This window comes from Protopterus annectens, chromosome 1.part1 (genome assembly GCF_019279795.1).
Source record: "Protopterus annectens isolate FY-2018-M chromosome 1.part1, PAN1.0, whole genome shotgun sequence".
NCBI lineage: Eukaryota > Metazoa > Chordata > Ceratodontiformes > Protopteridae > Protopterus > Protopterus annectens.
In genome coordinates, this window is record NC_056726.1 from 1,302,960,194 (window position 1) to 1,302,983,060 (window position 22,867).

Consider the following 22,867-nt stretch of genomic DNA (forward strand, 5'->3'; position numbering starts at 1 on the left):
TACAGCTCTACTTACTGCAATTGATACAGTTTCTAGCAACATGAATTAAGGTCTAATTACTGTGGGTTTTTCTACTGATATGACAAGGGGTTTTGAAACTGTTGATCACAAAAGTTTTTCTCAATAAATCTAAAAAACGGAACTTTGCTGATAACACCATTCAATGAACTATCTAGGGGAAAGAACCTTTCAGATTTACAGTGAAAATTATTCCTCTGAGCATGGCTCACTAAATGCTGGTGTTCCCTAAAGCTCAGTATTAGGCTATCTACTTTTCTATGTCTTTGTTAACGTCCTGCCCACAGCTATCTACTCTTCTATGTCTTTGTTAACATCCTCCCCACAGCTATCTACTCTTCTATGTCTTTGTTAACATCCTCCCCACAGCTATCTACTATTCTATGTCTTTGTTAACGTCCTGCCCACAGCTATCTACTCTTCTATGTCTTCGTTAACATCCTCCCCACAGCTATCTACTCTTCTATGTCTTCATTAACGTCCTGCCCACAGCTATCTACTCTTCTATTTCTTCATTAACGTCCTGCCCACAGCTATCTACTCTTCTACTTCTTTGATAAAATCCTGCCCACAGACCTACCTGCATTTAATATTGTATGCTGACACATTCTTCTCATGGAATCTAGTAGCGACATTCGGAACTTCAGCTGAAACTACCAAACTGATTCAAAGAGCTCTTCTGATGGTCCTCATTCAGCAAGTTCCTAATAAGCTTTAGAAAACAAATCAATGTAATGCCATTTTTCACAGCTCAAAAATTACATTCTCTTCCACTCCTCCTCTTGAAAGATACACAAAAACAATATAATTTCTAATATCATAGAGCAAATATACCTTGGATGTACAGGTGAACCATCACCAATATTCACTTTACATACAGATAGAATTATTATCAAAATTGTATATTGGTTAAAACTCTTCTATAGGTTAGACCACCTTCTTTCCCTTCTTCCATGGAAAGAAACGTTTTACTTCCCTAGTTTGAATATGGACTCCATTTACTGGCCCTACATTCATCCCATAATGCTCAGAGGCTGCATGTAACAGACAGCATTATCTGCAGATTTATACTGTTGGCAGGGCTGCTGAAGCATCATTGCAGATTATTACAAGATATCAAATGGATGTCAGTTACTAAGAGACACGTTTCAGTTAAGTACTCATCTTTTCAAAATCGTAAAAAATAATTTACTACCTTAAGGGGATCAAAACTACACATTCAGAAGCTGCAAAAATGACAAACTTTCCCTGTCCTGCCCCTGTTTCAAAGCAGCAGTAGGACAATAACCTTCTCTAGGCTGGGTCCACCAATTTGGTATCACCTGTCTATTGGAATTAAAAGCCTGCAAACATTAGATCTCCAATGATGTCCACTGCAATTGCTTTTGAGATAATGGTTAAATGTATTACTTGTGTCTGGATTTTTAAGAATTATAACTAATTTCTTGAAAAGTAATGCAAATTGTAATGCTGTACATTGGCTGACAGCTCTCAGTTGCTTTATTTTCTTTTATATTCATTTGTATTCAACATTACTGTTAATCTGTACTTATATTCTCTGTTAAAGCTTTTTTCAATGGGCTTCCTCTGAAAACAAACTTTTCCTAGTCAGACTTTCATGGTAAACAATATAAAATAAAATAAAATAAAATAAATGGGTATAGTTCACTCAATATATACATTTCTGCCAGACGGAGCCTAAAATAATGAGGAACAAAGGCCCAGAAATGGGGATGGATTTTGAGTATTGCTCTAAAAAACTTTTAAAATAATAGGATTTGAGTTAACAAGCATTTTCTGAAGGATATGAAGTCTGAAACTCAAATGTGTTGCATTATTTAGTGACGTCAATCCTCAGTGACTTAACAAAAAACACAAATATTATGAGGAACAGACCAAATATGTGAGGCAAAAAATCTGTATGTTCTGTGAAAATCTGGACAGTTGAGAGCTATGATTTCGGCTGCTTATGCATATTTCTTTTGGAAGCTCTTATTTTTTTCTGTAAGTATTTTTTTTGTTGGATGGTTACACAATGTATATTTTCTTTGTATTTGTTCTATGAGCATGGCTCATAACTGGAAAGGGTCAGCAAGCTAGCCCACACTGCTCTGATATTAATTAAACATATGAACATACTTAAGTTTGAATATGGTGCATGATATAGACAAACCATGACCAGCACAGAAGTTTAAAAACAGTTCACCATATGGCTTCTGATAAGGAACCCTATCAAGCACCTTCATGTTCCGTTTTCATTTCCTTTGTGAGTGTTGCAGTTTTTCTGTATAATTACAGAGTCAGTATATAGAACCCTGTCAAGCACCACACTCAGTTCTTAAGAAGGCCATGTATTCTGAATACCTTTTAGGTGCCAATTTAGAAATGACAGAACTTTTATTTCTGCAAATCATAGTCACATTGAAGCAATCCTATTATCTAGCAGGACAAATTCTAACTGTATATCAAGCAGAGAGTCTCTATAAATTAACCTGGAGCTTCACCAGTGGGTCAACTGCAGAGGTGAAAAAGGCTACTTCTGCTGAAGAAGTTTGTTTCTAGAAACAGTTATATATGCACAACAGATCAAGATCAAATGGGCACATTTAAACCTCCTGCACAATCACTAGCTCTTTTCCCAGCATTGATGTGATGGTCCATGTTCCAAGAGCCAGTTTCCATTGCTAAGGTCTAGTCCATCTTATCCATCCTGTTCATGTCTGCTCCCTGAAAGGAGTCACTGTGTGAGCATACCACATGACGCAAGGTAAAAGGTCAGGTCAGGTACAATGTTAGGGTCACAGGTTCAACCTATGAACCTATGAACTTAACATTGCACCTGACTTGACCTTTCACCTTGCATCATGTGGTATGCTCACATAGTGACTCCTGTCAGATTTTTTTTTTCAGAATGAGTCTGACTGAGATTCAACAGGTGCTAGTTGGTGAGCTTCATCCACAGGCCTGTCTCCAGGCTGAATCCTGGTATCTGTCTTATGGACAAAGTTCTATGATTCTTTAAGTCAACCATCATGGCAGTAACTATCTGATCAGACCATTAGTCAAGAGTGACTATTCCAGAATTTACCACTGTAATAATGACCTACTGTTTCAAGCTATGCAAAAAGAAAGCAAAGAGGATTAATTACTGGATTTACCAGATTTACTGATGTCTTAATTGGAGGAGTATTTAAACATGTACTAATCTAGTATTTGTCCAGGGATAATAAAACTCATTTTCAAAACATAATACAGATGTAGGGAAGACAGATCACATTTCAGTTATTATCTTAACTTGTTTACATCAAGTAACTGCCACAGGATAAGAAATGGTTCCACCTGAATGTAACTACACATTTTTTTAAAAACAAGCACAGAAATCATCAGAAATACTTCTTTCTAAGCCTTGCAAGTGAACGTTAAATTAAAATTAATCCTTTTTTTGGCCCAGCAACTTCTAGGATAAAAGCAATCAACTGTGAGGCATATAATGAAAATCACTGTGCTTCTTGTAAGAATACCTTCTTGACTAAAGTGTAATACTTTTCCAGAAACACTCACCAGCAGAAGATCACAGCTGTCACACTGCTCCATGTAACGCAGCAAACACGGTGATCCTTTGACTCTTCGTCTTCATCAGAGTTACAGCAGCAAAACCGGATTAAGTAGACACATATCAGGATGAGGCTTATCACCAGACAGATCCCAGCTATGGCAGACAGAAAGAGCAAAGCCTGAAAAAAATCAGAGAATGGAAAGAATTATTATTATTATTATTATTATTATTATTATTATTATTATTATTTGAGGTAACATTCCAGCAAAAGCAAGAGCTGATAGATCACAACACAGTAGCTGGCTTAAATAAAACAAGGTGCTTTGGTAAAGAAGGTGGAACAATAATTTCAATAAGGTTAAATCTGAAGCATTTTTGATTTAATTAGCAATAGTAAGATATAAGAATTTCTGCTTAGACAAGCAGAAGCTGTTGAGAGAGGCTAAAAGAGAACAAGATTCTCTAGAGTTCAAACACACCCCTGTCAAACAGTAAAAATGAATATGTAAATCCCCTGGGTATTCTGAAAGGGAAAGCTAGTGTGTCTGACAAAATTTAAAGAACAACTTTATTTAAAGAAAAAAAGTGCAAATAATATAGACTTCCAGCAATAAACTAATGCAAAACAGTATAAAATGTATGGGATCAGAAAAAGGCATATAAAGTGTAAAGAATAAAATGAAAAGTTGTGAAACTAACTGGGTAGGTTAGCTGGAACAAAAATATGGTTTAAAACACATTCAAATAATTTTGTAAATATTTAGCATATTTGCTTGCTCAACAGAAAGCTGCGAGAGTTCATTCACCTTTGTTATGAACCTTTCACTTGTAATAGATTTATGTTTTAATCACTTCCAGCTTGAAAGCCTTTCATGCTTAAATGAGATACCCCCTCAGTCAACCAGCAGTGAAAAACAATAAATCCTAAACAATCACCACAGTCAGATCAATAGTCAAGAGGCTGGGCAGCTACTGTTTATTATTAAAGACTGTAAAACCATTTCAGAAATGTACTTGCAACTTGGGTCTGTATATCATTTAAGTTACATAAGCAAATGTTTAAATTTTGACTAGCATATTCGATAGATTTGGACTGAGGCAATACATACTGTTGTGCAATATATGGGAACTTTTTGGGAGTCTGTGCTCAGTCTGTTATGATGTTTTAGATGTGTGTGTGTGTGTGTGTGTGTGTGTGTGTGTGTGTGTGTGTGTGTGTGTGTGTGTGTGTGTGTTTAGTGAGCAGGAATGTTCATCTGGGTAGTGCACATTAAACATTCTTAAAATTAAATATGATTCTTATATTCTCATCAATTGCAGTACTTAATCAGTTAATAAATGCTCCAGTAATATATAGACGTGTGGTAAGAAGTATTTATCTAATAGCAAAACAATGTCTACTCTTGCACAGCAATGCAAATTACCTGAATGGAGCAAAATACAAATTACCTGAAGGGAGCAGCACGTAATGTGTATGTACCTGCATGCCTTATGCACACATAAATTCTACTGGCTCCAACACACACCCTGAGGTCAGATGTACCTGTCCCTATATGTTTATATCTGTCCTTCCAGCGAGATTATGCACTGTGAATATCTATCTATCTATCTATCTATCTATCTATCTATCTATCTATCTATCTATCTATCTGTAGATAGATATATACATATGGGTTTGCATACATGCCTCCACGCATATATCGCCTTACACTAGCACTGTGTCACCCATGTTTCTCTATGTGTCAACTTAATATTGGCAGCAGAGGGCACTGCCTTTCTACCATACAATATCAGTTATACCTCTTTGTGTAACTGTCATCCTATCAGCCAGAACAGTATACATTCTGTAGATATATCTCTTATTTTCAAAGGTGTCAGCATGTCCAGAGGACATGGTGAATGGAGGAGGTCCTGCATCTGGTAAGGAGAGGGAGTACTGTCTACCTTTTACATAACCAGGTATGGCAGACATTGGTCTATGACATCAGTGCTGGTGGAGAGTGGACCTGAATTCTGCAACAATGTCATAGGTGTGTCGGTGATGTGGCACTCCATGCTTAGGCAAAAACATTTGTAAAGCAGCACAGAGGCTGGCCAAAGGGGAGGGCACCAAGAAGAAGCAGGTAACAGAGTTGGAGGAGTTGTTAGTGTTTCTCATGGTAAGGATATTACTGCTATGATGCTGCAAGGAGTGGACACCAGCACCAGGGTGGCCTAGCCCTCATGCATCCTGGTGGATGACGCAGCAGGTTAATAATTCAAAGAACTGATGCCTTTGTAACACCACTTTACGTAAAGACAATAGGCTGAACACAGCATATACCACCTGTTTTTACATAGGAGGATTAAGTATTCAGCCATGAGATGAGGTTTGTACCGTATGTTTTTTGTATTAACATCCTTAGCATGTGCATCATAAGGCCACAGCTTTATTTGTGCAGTCTGATGTTTCTTATTTTATGCATTCACAGACCAAAGCACTGCAACAGTGATTCTGGTGGATGTTAGGGTAGGACAACAGATTGTTCTAGAGAGGCAGGCTAAAAAGAAATATTCTATAAACTTCAGAAGCTGTCGCTCATAAGCATTCATGCTGGCGAGACAGTAATATCAACACACAAATGCTATAGTTACACAGTGTCTCCATTTTGGGTGGACAGATATTCACAATATTCCTGTGGCTGAATCTGATACTCTGCAGCCAGAGTATTAGTTTCTAAGAAATAAGGAAAAGGCAGACAAACCTGAGAGATACTCTACATGGCAACCAATGAGGACTGGGTATCTTGAGGGATATATTACTGACACCACCTCTAGAAAGGATTATATTCCTGACCTTTAGGTCTAAAGATAGAGAGAGCAAGATATGTCTCCAGGGAGCTACCCATAAAAGATGAAGGCACTCCAAAAAGCGCCCTGATACCTGGAAGTAGGGACATAAGCTGTTATACTGTAGCAGAAAAATTAATGGAAGTATCCATTCCTCTATGGCAAAGAGTCGCACAAGACTGCTGCTAGTAAGTACTGTTCGATATTGTCCAGCTTTAAGAAAAGTTTTTCAGATTGAGACATTTTAATGACTGAGAGGATGACAAACGGACTAGAGCTTTGGACAAATGAGATTTGGCTATTTCAGGCCTCAGCTGACATGGGTTTGATTAGCTGTCTGGGCTCAATGGTATATCTAACTGGGGAGGGATGGGAGTGAGCGTCCAGTGCCAACTCTTCTCCATCCTGTTGGCTGGGGTGTTGGCTGAGCTCTGGTGCAAGAGCTTCAGTGGAGTGAGGGGCATGTACTACAGGTCTGGGACTCAGACAATATGAGCCAGGCAAGTGATATAAAGCAGTCTAGTTAGAAATTACAGACACACAGAAGTATGGATAGGAGCATGTATTTACACTGAGTCTGGCATAACAGGCACTCCATTGTACTTCCCAGGCATACATGTGTATGTGCTATCATCACTAGTCCTCACTGACCTCTCCCAGTATCCCAGCATGCTGGAGACCAGCAGAAAAAATGGGTCTATAGGAGATAGGGATGAATAGTTTGTGGAAGAAAGGGATAGATATTATGGGCACACACATATAAATGGGAGCATCACAGGTGCTTGAGTCCCATCTGCTCAAAAAACACTGTCCCAAAGCCAGGGACCTGACAGCCTTGTAGCATGAGCAGGCTGCTACTGCTGGAGCTTAAACTCAAATATGAATTTGGACAAGGAGCCATGAGGAGGGATTGGGAGGGAGAATTTAGGGTTACAAAGCAGGATGGAGTTTTAAGCTTAGGGATCAGGATGACAGAGATTTTAGGCTTAGGAGTCAGAAGGGGATTTTAAGGTTAATTTATTTTATTTATTTATTTTAGTTTACATTTGTTGACCAGGAATGTCCACTGGACACAGGTCCTTTTTCGGTGGAGGCCTGGGGAGAAAAGCTCCACAGCTTAGGTACAAGTACAATAAAAAGTACATATAAATTAAAATTCAGTTAACATAGATAATAATGTTACATCAGTGACAACCAAGTGATTACAGTTTGAACTTAATATGATTTGGCAATATACACTGCCGAGTTGGGGAAAGAGTGAGAGAGAGAGAGAGAGAGAGAGAGAGAGACAGTTGATTTGGGGGTATATAGGAAGAAGCAGTTAGGTTACAGTGAATAGAAATCAGAGGTTATAGGAGTTTTTCAAGTATACTGTATTCAGTATTGCAGAATATTTAGTGTTGAGGGAAGAGCTGAGTCCAACTAATGTTCAGCTTGTTTGCAAAGAAAATGAGACTAGCAAAAATAATTACAATTGTACATCTGGGTGTGTATAATGGTATACTGAAATAAAAGCCCTCTGCTGTTCTCCTGGAAAGTATCCTAGGACATTTAATTTTCATTCATTTGCTACCAACTCAGGCAGATGGGACCCTACTTTTAATGGCTACATATAGGATAGTCTTTTCACCCATAAATATCCCTCTAGATAAGCACAGCAATTCTATTAATACTGAATGACTGAACGAATAAAAATGTACTTTTGTTAAAATACATACTTATCATGCTGCATATAAAACAAATCAAAAGACTAATAGGTTCATAGGTTCACACTAGGGTATCTGCACTAGGGCATTTATAAGCCTAGCCAGAGTGTGTTTGGCTTTCGCCACCCATTTTAAATTAATTTTGATATGCCCTTTTTCGAGGTTAGTATACTGCGCCTCTGTCTAACAGTGACACAGAAGTGATACCCGGGGTAAATCTACGATCTCCCATCCACTCATCAAGATTCCCCTTGAAGAGAGTCAATGAGGGACTCTGCCTAACCTGGCCTGGGATTTTATTCCAGAGTGAAGTAATTCTAAACATAAATGGTACAGTAAACTCTGCTTGGTGAGCTCTCAGATTATAAAATTATACTATTCAATAAAATCATGCATCTTTATATTTTTTTAAGATTTCAGATCTTTTCCACTCTGATCTCTGTCAAGGCTAGCATTTTACAGGGTATCTACCATATAGTTGAAAGATAATCAAACAACTGTCAGTATATACACTGTTGAAGACTCATGGCCTAAAAGCACTGGTTGCCAGACAACAGACATTATATGTACAAATTGGAAGAACCAGTAAGAAATTACACTGAAATGGAAAAAAATGTGCTCTTTTACCCATCCAACATTATTATGATTTCTCTTTTAGTTAAAAGGCAAACACTGAAAGGCTATGCTGCAGAGGACCGAGAGAAGGTGGAATGCAAAGACAGACAGAGAGATGTTATCAGCACAAAGAAGGGATTCATTATCATTCTGTAAATATAGTCAGTGCGATCCCATATGGAATAGTGTATGTAAAAGTTGTCCAGTGGTAGATCAGAAAGGGTCTTGCGGCCACAACAGCAGAGATAAAGCAAGCTTAACACCATGTACATCCAGGTGGAACAGGGACAAAATAAATCTGCTCAAGTATCTCAAGAGAAATCCAAGAAGGTGGCATGCATCAGAAAAGGAAGCATTATTGAACTATTAATTGTTTATCATTGCATTTATTGTTATGGGCATTTTAGATAGTTTATTTTGTTGCTCTTCTAAATAAATTGTTTGGTTTCATTTGTGCAAAAAAGAAATACATTTTTTTTCTGAAAAAAAAAAGAAAAGGAAGCATGAAATGAAGTGAAGGTAGAGTTTAAAGACAGGGTATAAGCAGTTCAGGATTAACTACAGAAAAAAAATATTCACAGAAAGACTACTAGGCACACGAAGTGGCTTTTGTAAAGAGTTAGCTTCAAAGTCATGATTCAAGAATGGCTACTGCAGATATAATTACAGCCTTGCTCGGGACAGGAGTATAGACTATAGTATGGCTATGATTAACAACTTAACTTAGTGGTCAGACATTCCTCCGGATTTACAGAGCCCTTTATAGGGTGCAGGATTAGTGTAAGAGCTATTTTCGGCAATATGGCTGACGTAAGCCAGGAATAAGCTCCCGGGACATGCAAGTGAGCTCTTAGGTTAATTTTGCACGGACCGAGCACCTGTATGCAAATTACCCTCATTTGCAGGTGAAAACCATACAAATGAGGGTAATTTGTGATCCAGGAAGCAGGCAGCTGTCAGTGCAGGACAAGTGCAGTCTGCAGAAATGTACTCGGTTAGTAACTGAGTACATTTCTGCAAACTACAAAAACGGAACTATGACAGCTCCAAATAAAGGCTGCATATCATTGATGAAGCATGCCAATGGCCAAGTAGAAGGCCATTGGTAATGCAAAATGTTTAAATAATAAAAAAAAAAAACTTGTATTTTCTTTTTGCTGATCTTGCCTGTTTAAGCATAGGGCAGCGGCTTGCAAATGGGATCGGGGGAAAATAATAAAACAAACTTAAAAGAAGCATTCTAACTAAAAGCATGTATTCTGCCATGCAAGTCAATGGCAGGCATAAGACAACCTGGCCAGTGAGTAATGGTTGCTAAGGGGGAGGCTCAGTGTGGGACATGTAACTATGCATTAGCAGACAATCGTATGCAAATGAGGCAAAAGATAGTAAATCCCAGATTTCCCCAGGGTGTGAGGCAGGTTCCAAGAGTGTAACAGCAGAAATAGCTGGGTGCAAGACAAGGATATAGGTGACATCACGGGGGTGTGTATCAGGCATACTGTAAGTGGATTGGAGCCCTGTGGCTCGGGACTGCTCCTAGCTTAGCACAGCTAAGCTAGAGGTGTGTCCAAACTACTTAGCACTCCTTACAAAGCGTAAGTGGGTGTGCATACCGCGCACTGGGTTTCACAGGAAGAAAAAGGAAGTTAAACCAGGAAATAGTAGCTCTGTGCACATTTGAGCACTCTGTGCAGCACACACACAGGCTTAAACAGGGAGACAATGGAAGGGAAAACAGCAGTAGGAAGGTAATCAAGGACAACTAGCTGAGCTGCCAGGTGAAATGTATCAGAATCAGCTAATTACACAGGCAGCAGACAACCCAGCCCAGAACACCGCTATAAACTAAGCTAACACCTTCCCCCCTGTTTTTTCCACACTCTACACCACCAGTGTATACAAGCAGGGAAATTTTAAAAACAAACCTACAAAATGAGAAGGGCTGCAGCAGGCAACATAGAACAACATGTGCAAGAGGCTGAGGGTGGTGAGGATGTGAATGTTGCCAAACAATTCACAGTGAGGAGACAGAGAAGAGTGTACAGACCCAGAGTAACCTACCAGGGGTGACATGAGCTGGAGATAGTGGAGCACTATAGGGTGAACAGAGACCTCCTACAGCAAATTGTTGAGCTGTGCAGGCCACACCTGACACACCAAACTGGCCGAGGGGAACCTATCCCAGTGGGTACCAAGGTATGTGTAGGCCTTGGTATACTAGCCACAAGTACCTCCCAAAGCACAACTGGGGATATCATAGGCATCTCACAGGCATCAGCATCCAGAGTATTCCACCAGTTCCTGGATGCCATGTCAGCACATGCCAGTGAGCACGTATATTTCCTCAACACATGTGAGGTGTTGCCCAGCAATATGCATCTCTTCCACCAAATAGCAGACTACCCAGGGGTAGTGGTTGCTATAGACAGCACGCACTTATGCATCAAAGCACCACCCGGTGAGCAGGGTAGGGCCTACATTAACTGCAGGGGCATCCCCTCCATCAACTGCCAGGTCGTATGTGATGCCCAGGGCATTATACTGAATGTGTGTGCTGGCTGCCCTGGAAGCTATGACAGTTCACATATATGGCAACTGATGCAGCTGTACCACGGATTTGCTGATGTGGACATTCCCTATGGTCACCTAGTGGGGGATGCTGGGTACCCACTGGAGCCGTGGCTGATGACACCCATCAGAAATGCACACACACCTGAACAGCAATGCCATAATGAGGCACACGCACAGGCCAGACATATAATAGAGCGTGTATTTGGGATGCTCAGGTCACGGTTCCAGTGTCTGGACACATCCGGTGAAGCCTTGCAGTATTCACCAGCTACATGTACCCAAATTGTTATGGTATGTGCTATGCTACACAATATGATCATGCAGAAACAGCTGCAGCAGGAACAGCATGGGGCAGGGCCACACAGCACCCCAACAATGCCAAGGCCTGTACAGGCACAGAGTGACTCAGAGAAGGAACAACCCAAGCCTGCCCCAGTAGGCAGAAGTGGGCATGCCCAGTATTCCCTGGCCTTGGCAAAGAGGCAACGCATAGCATATGCACTGACACAGTACGGACCCAGGGAATGACACCTCTCTCTGACTCGCACAAACAGTAAAAGCAATGCCAAATATGACACTACCTGTGCCCAACCATGTATAGGGAGTGTACTATCTGTATCCGATATAGGCAGCCCTCCAGCACAATCCTCAAGTCCGGCACACCCTCAAGGTAAGTTAATCAACCTACCAATTGCCAAATGGAGTAGAATGTGTTTTTACCTGTAGCTATGGTATGGATGTGACCATGCAAGGGAATTGGGTGGCCGAATGTCAAGGCAGAAGACAGTAGACACCCATAGCCGCATCGTGACATCTGTAGCACATACTGGAGTCACCATAGTAGCCAATACTACACAGGGTGACAAAACTCACTGTAGGAAATAGCCTGAGTGACATGTGTGTCCATAAGAGCCACACATGCCAGTCAGGAAGGTTCACATACCCAACAACAGTCTCAGCCAGCAGGACAGGTGAAGACAAACACAAACAAATGCTGTACTATGGCCTCTGAATGTGTCCTATGGGTAACCCCTCCCACAGGCCTATACAGACAGACCACAGCAGGCCAGGCAGTCGGATGTAAGTTGTGAAGGCTAGGACGTCAGAAACTATGTAGGTAAACAAAGCTAGGATCTGTAGTACACTGGTAAGCCTCTAGCCAACAGGATAGGTAAGACTACAGACTGAAATGGAGTACCTGACATACCAGTACAGCCCTAGCAAATATGTACAAGTGTCGGGTGTGCCCCCCCATCCAACGTACACTTATAGTAACAGTCAGGTGTACCCCCCACTCCTGTGTAGAACAGTAGAAAAAGTCAGGTGTCCCCCGCCCGCTATGCAGAAATGTAGCAACAGTCAATGCCAAATGACTAATGGATACCCTGCAGACACAGCATGCTACCTGTCAGTATACAACACAAAGGTCAGCACCACAGTACAAACTACCTGGACATGATCCACACATGCACCACAGATGGCCATACTGGGCATGCTCACACACTTAGAGGAATGAAGGCAATGTCAGTCAACAACATACTGAGAGGTCATGCTGAGCATGCTCACACACTTAGAAGGCCATGTCTGCAAACACCAGTGGACCAGACATATCTGGCAGTCGCAGTTCTCAGTGCAGACACATGTCAGTATGCATCACTCCTGCCTTGCACACACAGTGGATAGGAATACAGACAAATATGCAAGGACAACACACTATAATAAGCCACAGGTACATGGGCATAGATATGTGGAAGAAGGTGACCGTGACAAGGAGCCATGTGGGCCTGTCCAGCCGGCACACAGCCACAGGGCCTCCAACACATGAGGTGTGGATGTAACCCACTGCAGATACTAGCCACCAGTACCTGTCAGCATGACAGACTATGAGGTGCATGTGTCAGCTGTGCAACAAGAGTGTACAAGGAAGTAGCCATCTAGTAGCTGTATACACGTACCTGTGACATATGACTCTGTGTGTGCCCGCATGTGGCATGTCAACCCCTACATGAATGGGGTATGGCCTATGCACACACTGCTCTCCCCATAACAGTAGTATGACAAGCCTGCTGAGGTCATCCAATGTGAATTACACCTTTGGGAGAGCTATAGCTCAGTAATATGCATGGCGTGTCCCATAACTGCATACTGCTATAGTGATAGACTAGTTAGGTAGTACTACTAACCCCAAACCTGTCAATTGTGTGAGTGTGTGTTTGTGTGCATGCCTGTCTGTCTCTGAATGTATAGAGAGAAATGCTTTTTAGGCTACTCACACTCTGTACAATACAGATACTCAACAGTGGCAAGGCTGCTGATGTCACTCACCTAGAAATGCATCTCTGGGAAAGTGATAGCTCAGTAATCACCGTAGTGCATTCTGTAACTGCGTACTGCTATAGTGTGATAAGCTAGTTAGGTAGGTGCTCATACCGCCGACCTGGCAAGTGTGTGTGTGTGTGTCTGACTGAGTAGAGAGCAATGCTTTTTAGACTACTCACACTCCGTACAATACATATACTGTACTTTGGAAAGGCTGCTGATGTCACTCACCCAGAAATACACCTCTGGGAAAGTGATAGCTCAGTAATCACTGTAGTGCATTCTGTAACTGCATACTGCTGTAGTGTGATAAACTAGTTAGGTAGGTGTTCGAACCCCAGACCTGGCAACTGTGTGTTTGTGTGTGAATCTGTGTGTATCTGACTGAGCAGAGAACAATGCTTTTTAGGTTACTCACACTTCCTACAATACATATACTCTACTTTGGCAAGGCTGCTGATGTCACTCACCTAGAAATACACCTCTGGGAAAGTGATAGCCTAGTAATCACCGTAGTGTGTCCTGTAACTGTGTACTTTTGTAGTGTGATTTAGAACAGTGGTAAAGTTCCATCTCCATCCATGGCAGTTCCGAATGTTTCATGTGTATTTCAGTGTCTGTGTATGGAGCAATGTATTGTAGGCTACTCACTCGCAGTACATTACAAATGCTCTACTTTGGTAATCCTGCTGATGTCATTAATTGTGCAATACACCTTTGGGGAAGACGTACTTCAGTAATGTCCATGGCGTGTATTATAACTGCGTAGTGCTGTAGTGTAGTAAACTAGTTAGGTAGCGGTTTTACTCCCAGAAATGACAGGTGTGTGTGTGTGTGTGTGTGTGTGTGTGTGTGTGTGTGTGTGTGTGTGTGTAACTCATATCCTGTGTAGAGGTGGTTGTGAGTGTGTGATACCTGTGAGCAATGTGGAGGGGTTTTGCTTATTTCATTTATGGTGGCCCATCACAATGGCAACCATACAGGGATAACAGATGTAAATAGCTGAGAAGCTGGGGTGCAAAGCCATATCCATTCATGTGACATCAAGGCCAGCCAATCACAATTACCAACCCCACTGTGCCTTCACATGCGACTCACAATGGGCATACCATGCCTGACAACATGCCCTGTATGGACAGATGACATTGACATCAGGGAATGCTGTTAGCATGCTATCAATTTAGGTGTAGGGTAAACCTGCTGACCATTACCAGTCCCTGCCACAGTTAGGCAAGACTGGCACATCTTATGATAACCTGTGCTCCCAGCATGGGCCAGACACTTCAGGTACAGTTCCACATGTCACTGTACATGCATGTGGGAGGTGTGCACATCCTAGACACCATCCAAGTCATGGACTAGGGAACATATACATGGCAAGTGATGCACAGCATTGGCCACACACAATAGTCACCAAGATGACTGGATGAGGGATGCATACCCACCTGTGTGGGCAAATGCAGAGGCTACAGCCCTGAGCCACAATGCAGACCATTGTCATGTGGCCTGATGCCAAGGTATACCCATCACCTACCCTTGTATAGCCTGCTGGCACTGTTCACCACCACACACTGGTGCATGTCAGAACTGGCACCCTGTGTGTACGTGTGTGTGTTGTATGGTGGGTATATCCACATCCACACACACTACACCTCCCAGGGCACAGTGAAGCATGCTGTCTGATGTCTGACACCCCCTCATACTCACTGTCCATATGACCTTCGTATGACCCATGTGGTGCATGTGTTCCCTGCACATTGATGTGTTGTGGCAATCCTACTAGTGATGAGTTGCACTACTGGTCCTGCCAAGTGTGTTAATGAGTGTGCGTCCCTGTGTGACTGTGCCTGTGTTGACATTCGCACCTGTTTGTGCAGAAAGGCATGTGTACATCACCTACTGTATATCTACCATATCCCTGTTGCAGATGTCACTCACCATCACATATATATTTTGAGTGCTCCCCACCAGATAACCCATGTGGCGCATCCAATAACTGCATCGAACTGTGATAGCACTACATAGCTGTCGGGGGTTTGATACTCTGTGCTGGTAGGTGTGTGACACAAACATGCATCAGTTTTACCCTCCCACCCCTCCCTGGCACATATTTACCTTTGTCTGCCTCCCCCACTCCCTCTCTGGTGGATGTGGAGGCCCAAACCTGCTTTGTTTAGGCAGCAGCATGTGTATTTTTAGTGATGCTCATGATCAGCTGATGGCCTCTGCACGAATTGCAGCCCTCCTCTAGCTGATTGCATGTGGAACAGTTGTGGTAACATTCCCATAGGCAATTGCATGGAAATGCACTCCAATACATGGGAACATCATGGTGGTGTTGGCCCTTGTCTGTCACTGTAAGTAGAAAATAGAACTGTCGTTTGGCAAACAGCATCTCAGATGGGTTGGAGATTTATCTATAACAGCATACACTGTGGAAAGAGGGCAACACATAGGAGGGGGATGTGCCTGGCCTGACTACAGGCTGTAAGTGCTGCTAACAGTGTTTGTCTGGATATGCCTGTCGTACATGTCGCAATACCTGCCATGTCAGTTCCATGTATACGAGGAATCCCCATTTGCAGGGCCATCTCCAGAATGGGCAGTGTTGTGCCTTTGGTTTCGTGTGTTAGCCACGATGCATCTATCTGTGGAATGCAGAAGGTAGTGTGAGGATTGCAGTCTATAGATGGTGAAGGCCATCATAGTTACTGACTACATATCCCTCATTGGACATTTGTTGCAACAAACCCTGTTAAACTGGTAGATGTATGAGGGTATCACAGCAGCATGTCTACACTGGCCCTGTGTATGTGCTGTCAGCCACACCTCTGTCAACCTTTGTACATATGCCGTGCATGAAGTGGTGCATATGTGCTGTCCACCGTAAACAGTGTTATCATATCTGATAACAAGCCAGTGATATATCAGATTGCTACACATGTCATGTACAGTAGGGGTTACATTTCATGACATAACCTGGACAGTCTATGGATGTTTGTACAGTAGTGAAGTCTGTGTAGTGATGGGGAATGTCAGCAGTGTGTGTATTGTTAATATGTACTTTGGCCTGTGTACAGACTGTGGTAGATGTCATTGTTCTAGCTCCCCTTCTATCTGATGTTACATGCTGCCCCACTGTATGGAACTGTTTTGCCGGACATGTTTGTAGGGCCACACACACACACATGTCCCATACCACAGATAGCCATCAGACCAAACTGTGTAGCAGCCCAGTTTATGTAGGGTCATTCTGTGAGTGGCACATATGGGGATGGTGTAGAAAAGATATTCCATATACTGTACTATTATGCTAGCGTACCATATGTGGCTGTGTTCACATTGGTTATGGTTATGCACTTTCACACAGGTGTATCCTACCCTGTGCTGTGACAAGGCTGTCAAGCCTGCTACATATGCAGGTACTGTACAATGATATCCTTAGGATGTCTGTCAGTAGCCAATGACACACATGTTATGAGCAGATGTCACCTTCCACACACACCATGTCTGTGAAGACAATACCAATGACAGTAGCAATAGTCTATTAATATACCTGCTATACATACCTGACATCCCCTTGCACTACGACTTTGAGTCTATAGGGCAGGGGTAGGGCTACACTCCATGTCCAGGACATATGGTGGAAATATATGGACATGTAATTATTATCCATAGATATATTATATTATATATATATATATATATCTATATATATATATATATATATATATATATATATATATATATATATATATATATATATATATATATATATATATATATATATATATATATATATATATGTATATATATCTGAGTACACACGTGTAGTACTTCCAATTACCACTGTAATGGCAACCACCCACTATGAATCCCTACATCATGTGGGTGTATTCCCTGTACATTCCCTGTGTGATGGACATCCTTCCTGTGTGTAGGCATCAATGTTACAGAAATCAGGTAGCAATACCTCTTACAGGAGAGCCTGCACACTCAGGGCAGCCACATATATGTAGGAGGATCAGGACATACAGACAGACTGTGAGTAGAGTGGTGCTATGCTTTGTATAGTACTGGTGTTACAGGGTATGTGTGTGTACATACTAGTTTACCTTGGAATGCAGTCTGTCTGCATAGCTCACTATTGTGGGCCTATCCTCTTGCTGGACAGAGGTGTGCCTATCATGTGTTGTCTTTTCACCACATAGGTCCTGTGTCAGATATTACACTGGCAGTGTGTATGTTGCATGCTATCAGTACATGGCTACATCCATTTGTGTTCCTGATGTCATATTCCTACATAAGGGTATGTTGCAGCACATCCTGTAACACCAGTAAGTTCCAGGGTGTGTAACAGCAATATTGCGAGTATAGCCCTGTGCTCCTGCCTTTGTCCTCCACATATATGGCAGGCTTTGTCCTACAGTGATACAGTTAGGGGTTGTTAGGTAATGGCCTATCATGAATTACTGCTAGCATTCCTGCTGTCATCCCAGTCATAACGTGGATGCCCACATTTGTTGGTCAGGGTCCATACATGTGACAGATACATTGATATTATCACAAGTAATGGATGTCAAGAAGAGGAATGAAGGTCAGCAGGACTAAGATGGAATATATGTGTGTGAATGAGAGGGAGGACAGAGGAATGGTGAGGATGCAGGGAGTAGAGGTGGCGAAGGTGAATGAGTTTAAGTACTTGGGATCAACAGTTCAGAGTAATGGTGAGTGTGGAAGAGAGGTGAAGAAGAGAGTACTGGCAGGATGAAGTGGGTGGAGAAGAGTGTCAGGAGTGATTTGTGACAGACGAGTACCAGTAAGAGTGAAAGGGAAGGTCTACAAGAGGGTAGTGAGACCAGCTATGTTATACAGGTTGGAGACAGTGGCATTGACAAAAAGGCAGGAGTCAGAGCTTGACATGGCAGAATTGAAGATGTTAAGATTTGCACTGGGTGTGACGAGGATGGATAGGATTAGGAATAAGTATATTAGAGGGTCAGCCCAGGTTGGAAGGTTTGGAGACAAAGCCAGAAAGGCAAGATTACGTTGGTTTGGACATGTGCTGAGGAGGGATGCTGAGTATATTGGGAAAAAATGCTAAGGATGAAGCTGCCAGGTAACAGGAAAAGAGGAAGGCCTAAGAGAAGGTTTATGGATGTGGTGAGAGAGGACATGCAGGCAGTTGGTGTGACAGAGCAAGATGCAGAGGACAGGAAGAAATGGAAACAGTTGATCTGCTGTGGTGACCCCTAATGGGAGCAGCTGAAAGAAGAAGAAGAAGAAGAATGAATGAATGTCCCCCTAGGGCTTGACTACAGGGTGTAATTGGAGGCTGCTGAACTAAATCTGATATTGTTGATTGTTACTTATCTTGCAGGCACATCCTTTGTCTATTGTTATACAAATTGGAGGGCTTGGCCTGGACACCACAGTATGTTATATATCTGCACTGTCTGCATCTACTGTCTTGTGTGGGCCTTGCATCCATCACTGGTTATATACATCAAATTCTATGTGCTGTCAGTGATGTCATACATTATGGTATGGTACACAAATAAAAGTTGTCTGTGTATACATACCTGTGTGTCATGTCATGTCCTTTGAATTGCGAGTGGGTATATGTGTAATGTACGTATTCCCTTTGTGGGGCTGGTTGCCACACTACACATGTCACAGGTACCAGTTACAGGGCTTGTGGCTGAGGGATATACATTGCACCCAGTACGTCCACACTAGTTCTACATATGCATGGCTACTAATACCCTTTGTCTGTGTATATGTGTAGGTACCCATATATCTCATTCATATATCTTATCTATAGATATATATATATATATATATATATATATATATATATATATATATATATATATGTATACACCTGCACATGATTATCAATGTATAGATGTGTATGCATATCTGTACCGTTGTAATGTGTACCCCTTCAACATTGCACATTCCCTGTGGTAGAATAGCTTTTCTGTATGATATGTTATGAATATTGCCCTGACATGTACAGGTGACTTGGATTACTGTTGGAACATTGTAGCTGTGTTGTCGTGGGCCCTGATGTCAAGTACTGCATGTGCTGGATATTGGGTTGCACAGCATATCCGTTAGGGCTGGGGGGAGGTTACATAGCAGTAATTACCAGGTGTCCCTCATTTCTGCCCCCACCCCCATTAATTGTGCTCATGGTCTGTCATGTTGTATGAACTAGGCCAGGATTCCGTTCCCATGTGGAAATCATATACACGTGTCTATCTGTATATATATATATATATATATATATATATATATATATATATATATATATATATATATATATTACACATATATATATATATATATATATATATATATATATATTACACACATATATATATATATATATATATATATATATATATATATATATATATCTATGTATATCTGCATAATTATATATGTGAAATCCCCATATATAGAGGGATGGAAATGGACATTGATATAGCTCTAGATATGTATATATATTTATATATATATATATATATATGTGTGTGTGTGTGTGTGTGTGTATGTGCATGTATGTAGATATATATCTATTTACAATGAACATATTTATCTATGTACAATTCCTGTTATATGGTTATTTGCAAGTCATACATACACATATATATATATATACCTATAGCTGTCTATCTGTCTGCATTTACAGATATATATCTGTCCATATGTCCATGCATGTTCGGCTTACATGTGTGGCCTGTACCTCATTGTCTTTGCAATTGACATGGATGACCTTAGGACAGAGGTCAGTCATTCGTGCCGACACATTTGTGTTTCAGACTTATCATCTCCTTCAATATATGTGTTCTACTACATATAACTGTGTAATTAGCATGTTTTAAGTGTATTAGAGCAATATATGACAGATATCCCTATTTGTACCCACATTATGGTGCACTATGTCGGGGATTCAAGCATTAAGAGGTTGTGTGGTGTGATATTACTTCAATTCATGTGCTGTTGACTGATTGTGCTGGATGATATGTATGTGAAATCAGAGGGTATGTACATCTGCCATGGTTTACAGGTAAATCACGTAGTGTATGATGTGCAGGGTCCTGGGTTTGGGCCTTGCAGAGGCTGTATATTTTGTTGCTGGGCAGTACACCGACTGTTGGATACAGAGTGAGTAAGGGATATTTGAGCAGTTGTACGCGGGTCTGCACGGGTTTGCTCAGAGCTAAGCAATGCAAACCTCCGGTTACATTTCCTTACACTCAGCTAGCTTCTACTTTGCTTAATCTATGTAGGCAATGCTTACTCCCATGCAAACAGATGTACACACACTTGCAACTGCTTATCCATGCTTACTACTGCTGTTTTGCGCTTACACCTGCTTACTAGTGCCTTAGTCATTATGATACTTCACATGTGCATTTAAGGCCGTACTCCTGTGCAAATATAAATATTAATTAGTAGGTTATACAGCACAACGATCTTAACATACAGATTTCACATGAAAAATAGAATGTGCTGCAGTGGGACTCGAACCGGGAATGCATGCGCATTAGTCAGATGCTCTGCCCACTACACTATTGCTGTTCTGCTTCATTTGCATATGTCTACCATAATGTCATACCCATGTTCCCTTCCCCCAGCCCCTGAGGTCCACGTACACAGCATCCATCCATTCCCCAGTTGCTAGCCCTACCATACCACACTTCCACACATTTCCCTCTCTGCAGGTCTCAGTACTCCTCCAGTATATTGTCTTGACCCAAACATCTGCAGGCTCTTCATCCGTTTAGTCCACGTATGTAACAGCCTTCCCTTGATCCTCCTCCGATACTGGTGGAGACATTGATGTGACCCACAACTGTTTGTTCATCCCACCAGGGATGGACCTGTTGTTGTGTCAAGAGTTGACCTAGCTGGTCTACACTATTTCTCCCACTGGTAGCATCTTGCCAGGGTTTTGAGTAGCAGCGGTTTGCTCACACACCTGGCTAGCCTCATCTCCCAGTTCCACAGAACCAATTCCCCAGGTGTGACATACTGTCCATGAAGCACACTCACACGCCCCCATGGTGTGCACCATATATCATTATTCCTTTCGGTATTATGCAGGACCACTGTTCTCACAGTATGATTGGACAGGCACTGTTCTGTGATGCACATAGACGTCTCATAATACTGTGGTTGAGCAATGGACATGTGTGCTGGTATTAATCTACACACTTATATACATTTCCTATCCTGTTGGATGACTGTGCTAGATGATGTGTTTGTGATGACAGCAGCTGAATGTGCATCCACCATGGCTTAGTGGGACTCATGTCGACTATAGTGTGCAGGGTTGTGGGTTTGCTACCTGACAGTGCAGATTATTTTGTTAATGGCCATGACAACAGCTGTTGGCTACAGAGTGACTAAGGCACTGTAGAGCATTTGTAGGCAGGTATGCGCTGGTTTGCGGGAAGCTCAGCATTGCTGACCTCTGGTTGTGGCTTCTTGCACTGAGTTAGCTTCTACATTGCTTCACCAGTGTGGTAATTGCATACCGGCAGCCAAACAGGCTTACACCCGCTTGCTCCCGCATACACACGCGCAACTTCATGTATTTAGTTCACATTTGTCAACCGGTACAATCCGACTGTATGCTTGTCCATTGTCAGCGATGGCCTGGAGAGTAGAGCTCCACAGTGACCACAGCTACTTATTCCAATTAATATTGAGGTGTTCACATTCATAGAGGGTAACAGATGTAACATAGCTACGTCCCCCATTCTTCATGCTTAGTTTACATTAACATGTCGGTATTATCCATGCTTAGGTCAGATTTACATGTCAGGTATGACTGTTGACAAAGGTCAGTTTAAGGTGAAGTTGGATTCCTGTTTAACAGTTCTGGATAGGTTACATGCAAGTATTCGGGGTAGGTGTAGTTATTCCATACCTGTGTGATACAGTAGAGCAGAATAATGAAGAAGTAGGTAGGTAGGTAGTGGGGGTGACATTGTAACTGTATAGTAGCCTGTAGGAATAATTGGATGGGGATCACTAGGGAAGGTTTGTCAGAAGTTGAGATTTGTATGTGAGGTAGGACAAGAGGTGTCATTTTCACTAGTTGATGTAGTGGTATAGAGTGTGAGTTGGGGGGGAGGGTTTTGCAAGGTGGTGAGCCTGTGCTGATCCAAGTGTGCTCGTGGTGTTCCTTCATATGTTATTTACATGGGTCCTGTGGGACAGCTGAGATAAT

General features: G+C 41.8%; 1 protein-coding gene across 2 annotated transcripts in view; it reads right to left on the bottom strand.

Moving 5' to 3' along the window:
* Positions 1–22,867, bottom strand: part of TTYH1 (tweety family member 1) — a 1,335,534-nt gene that overhangs the window by 855,091 nt on the left and 457,576 nt on the right. For both annotated transcript variants that reach the window (XM_044081666.1, XM_044081659.1), the window contains exon 2: positions 3,580–3,752. In XM_044081666.1, the coding sequence (XP_043937601.1) occupies positions 3,580–3,752 (173 nt within the window). The remainder of the gene's footprint in view (positions 1–3,579; positions 3,753–22,867) is intronic.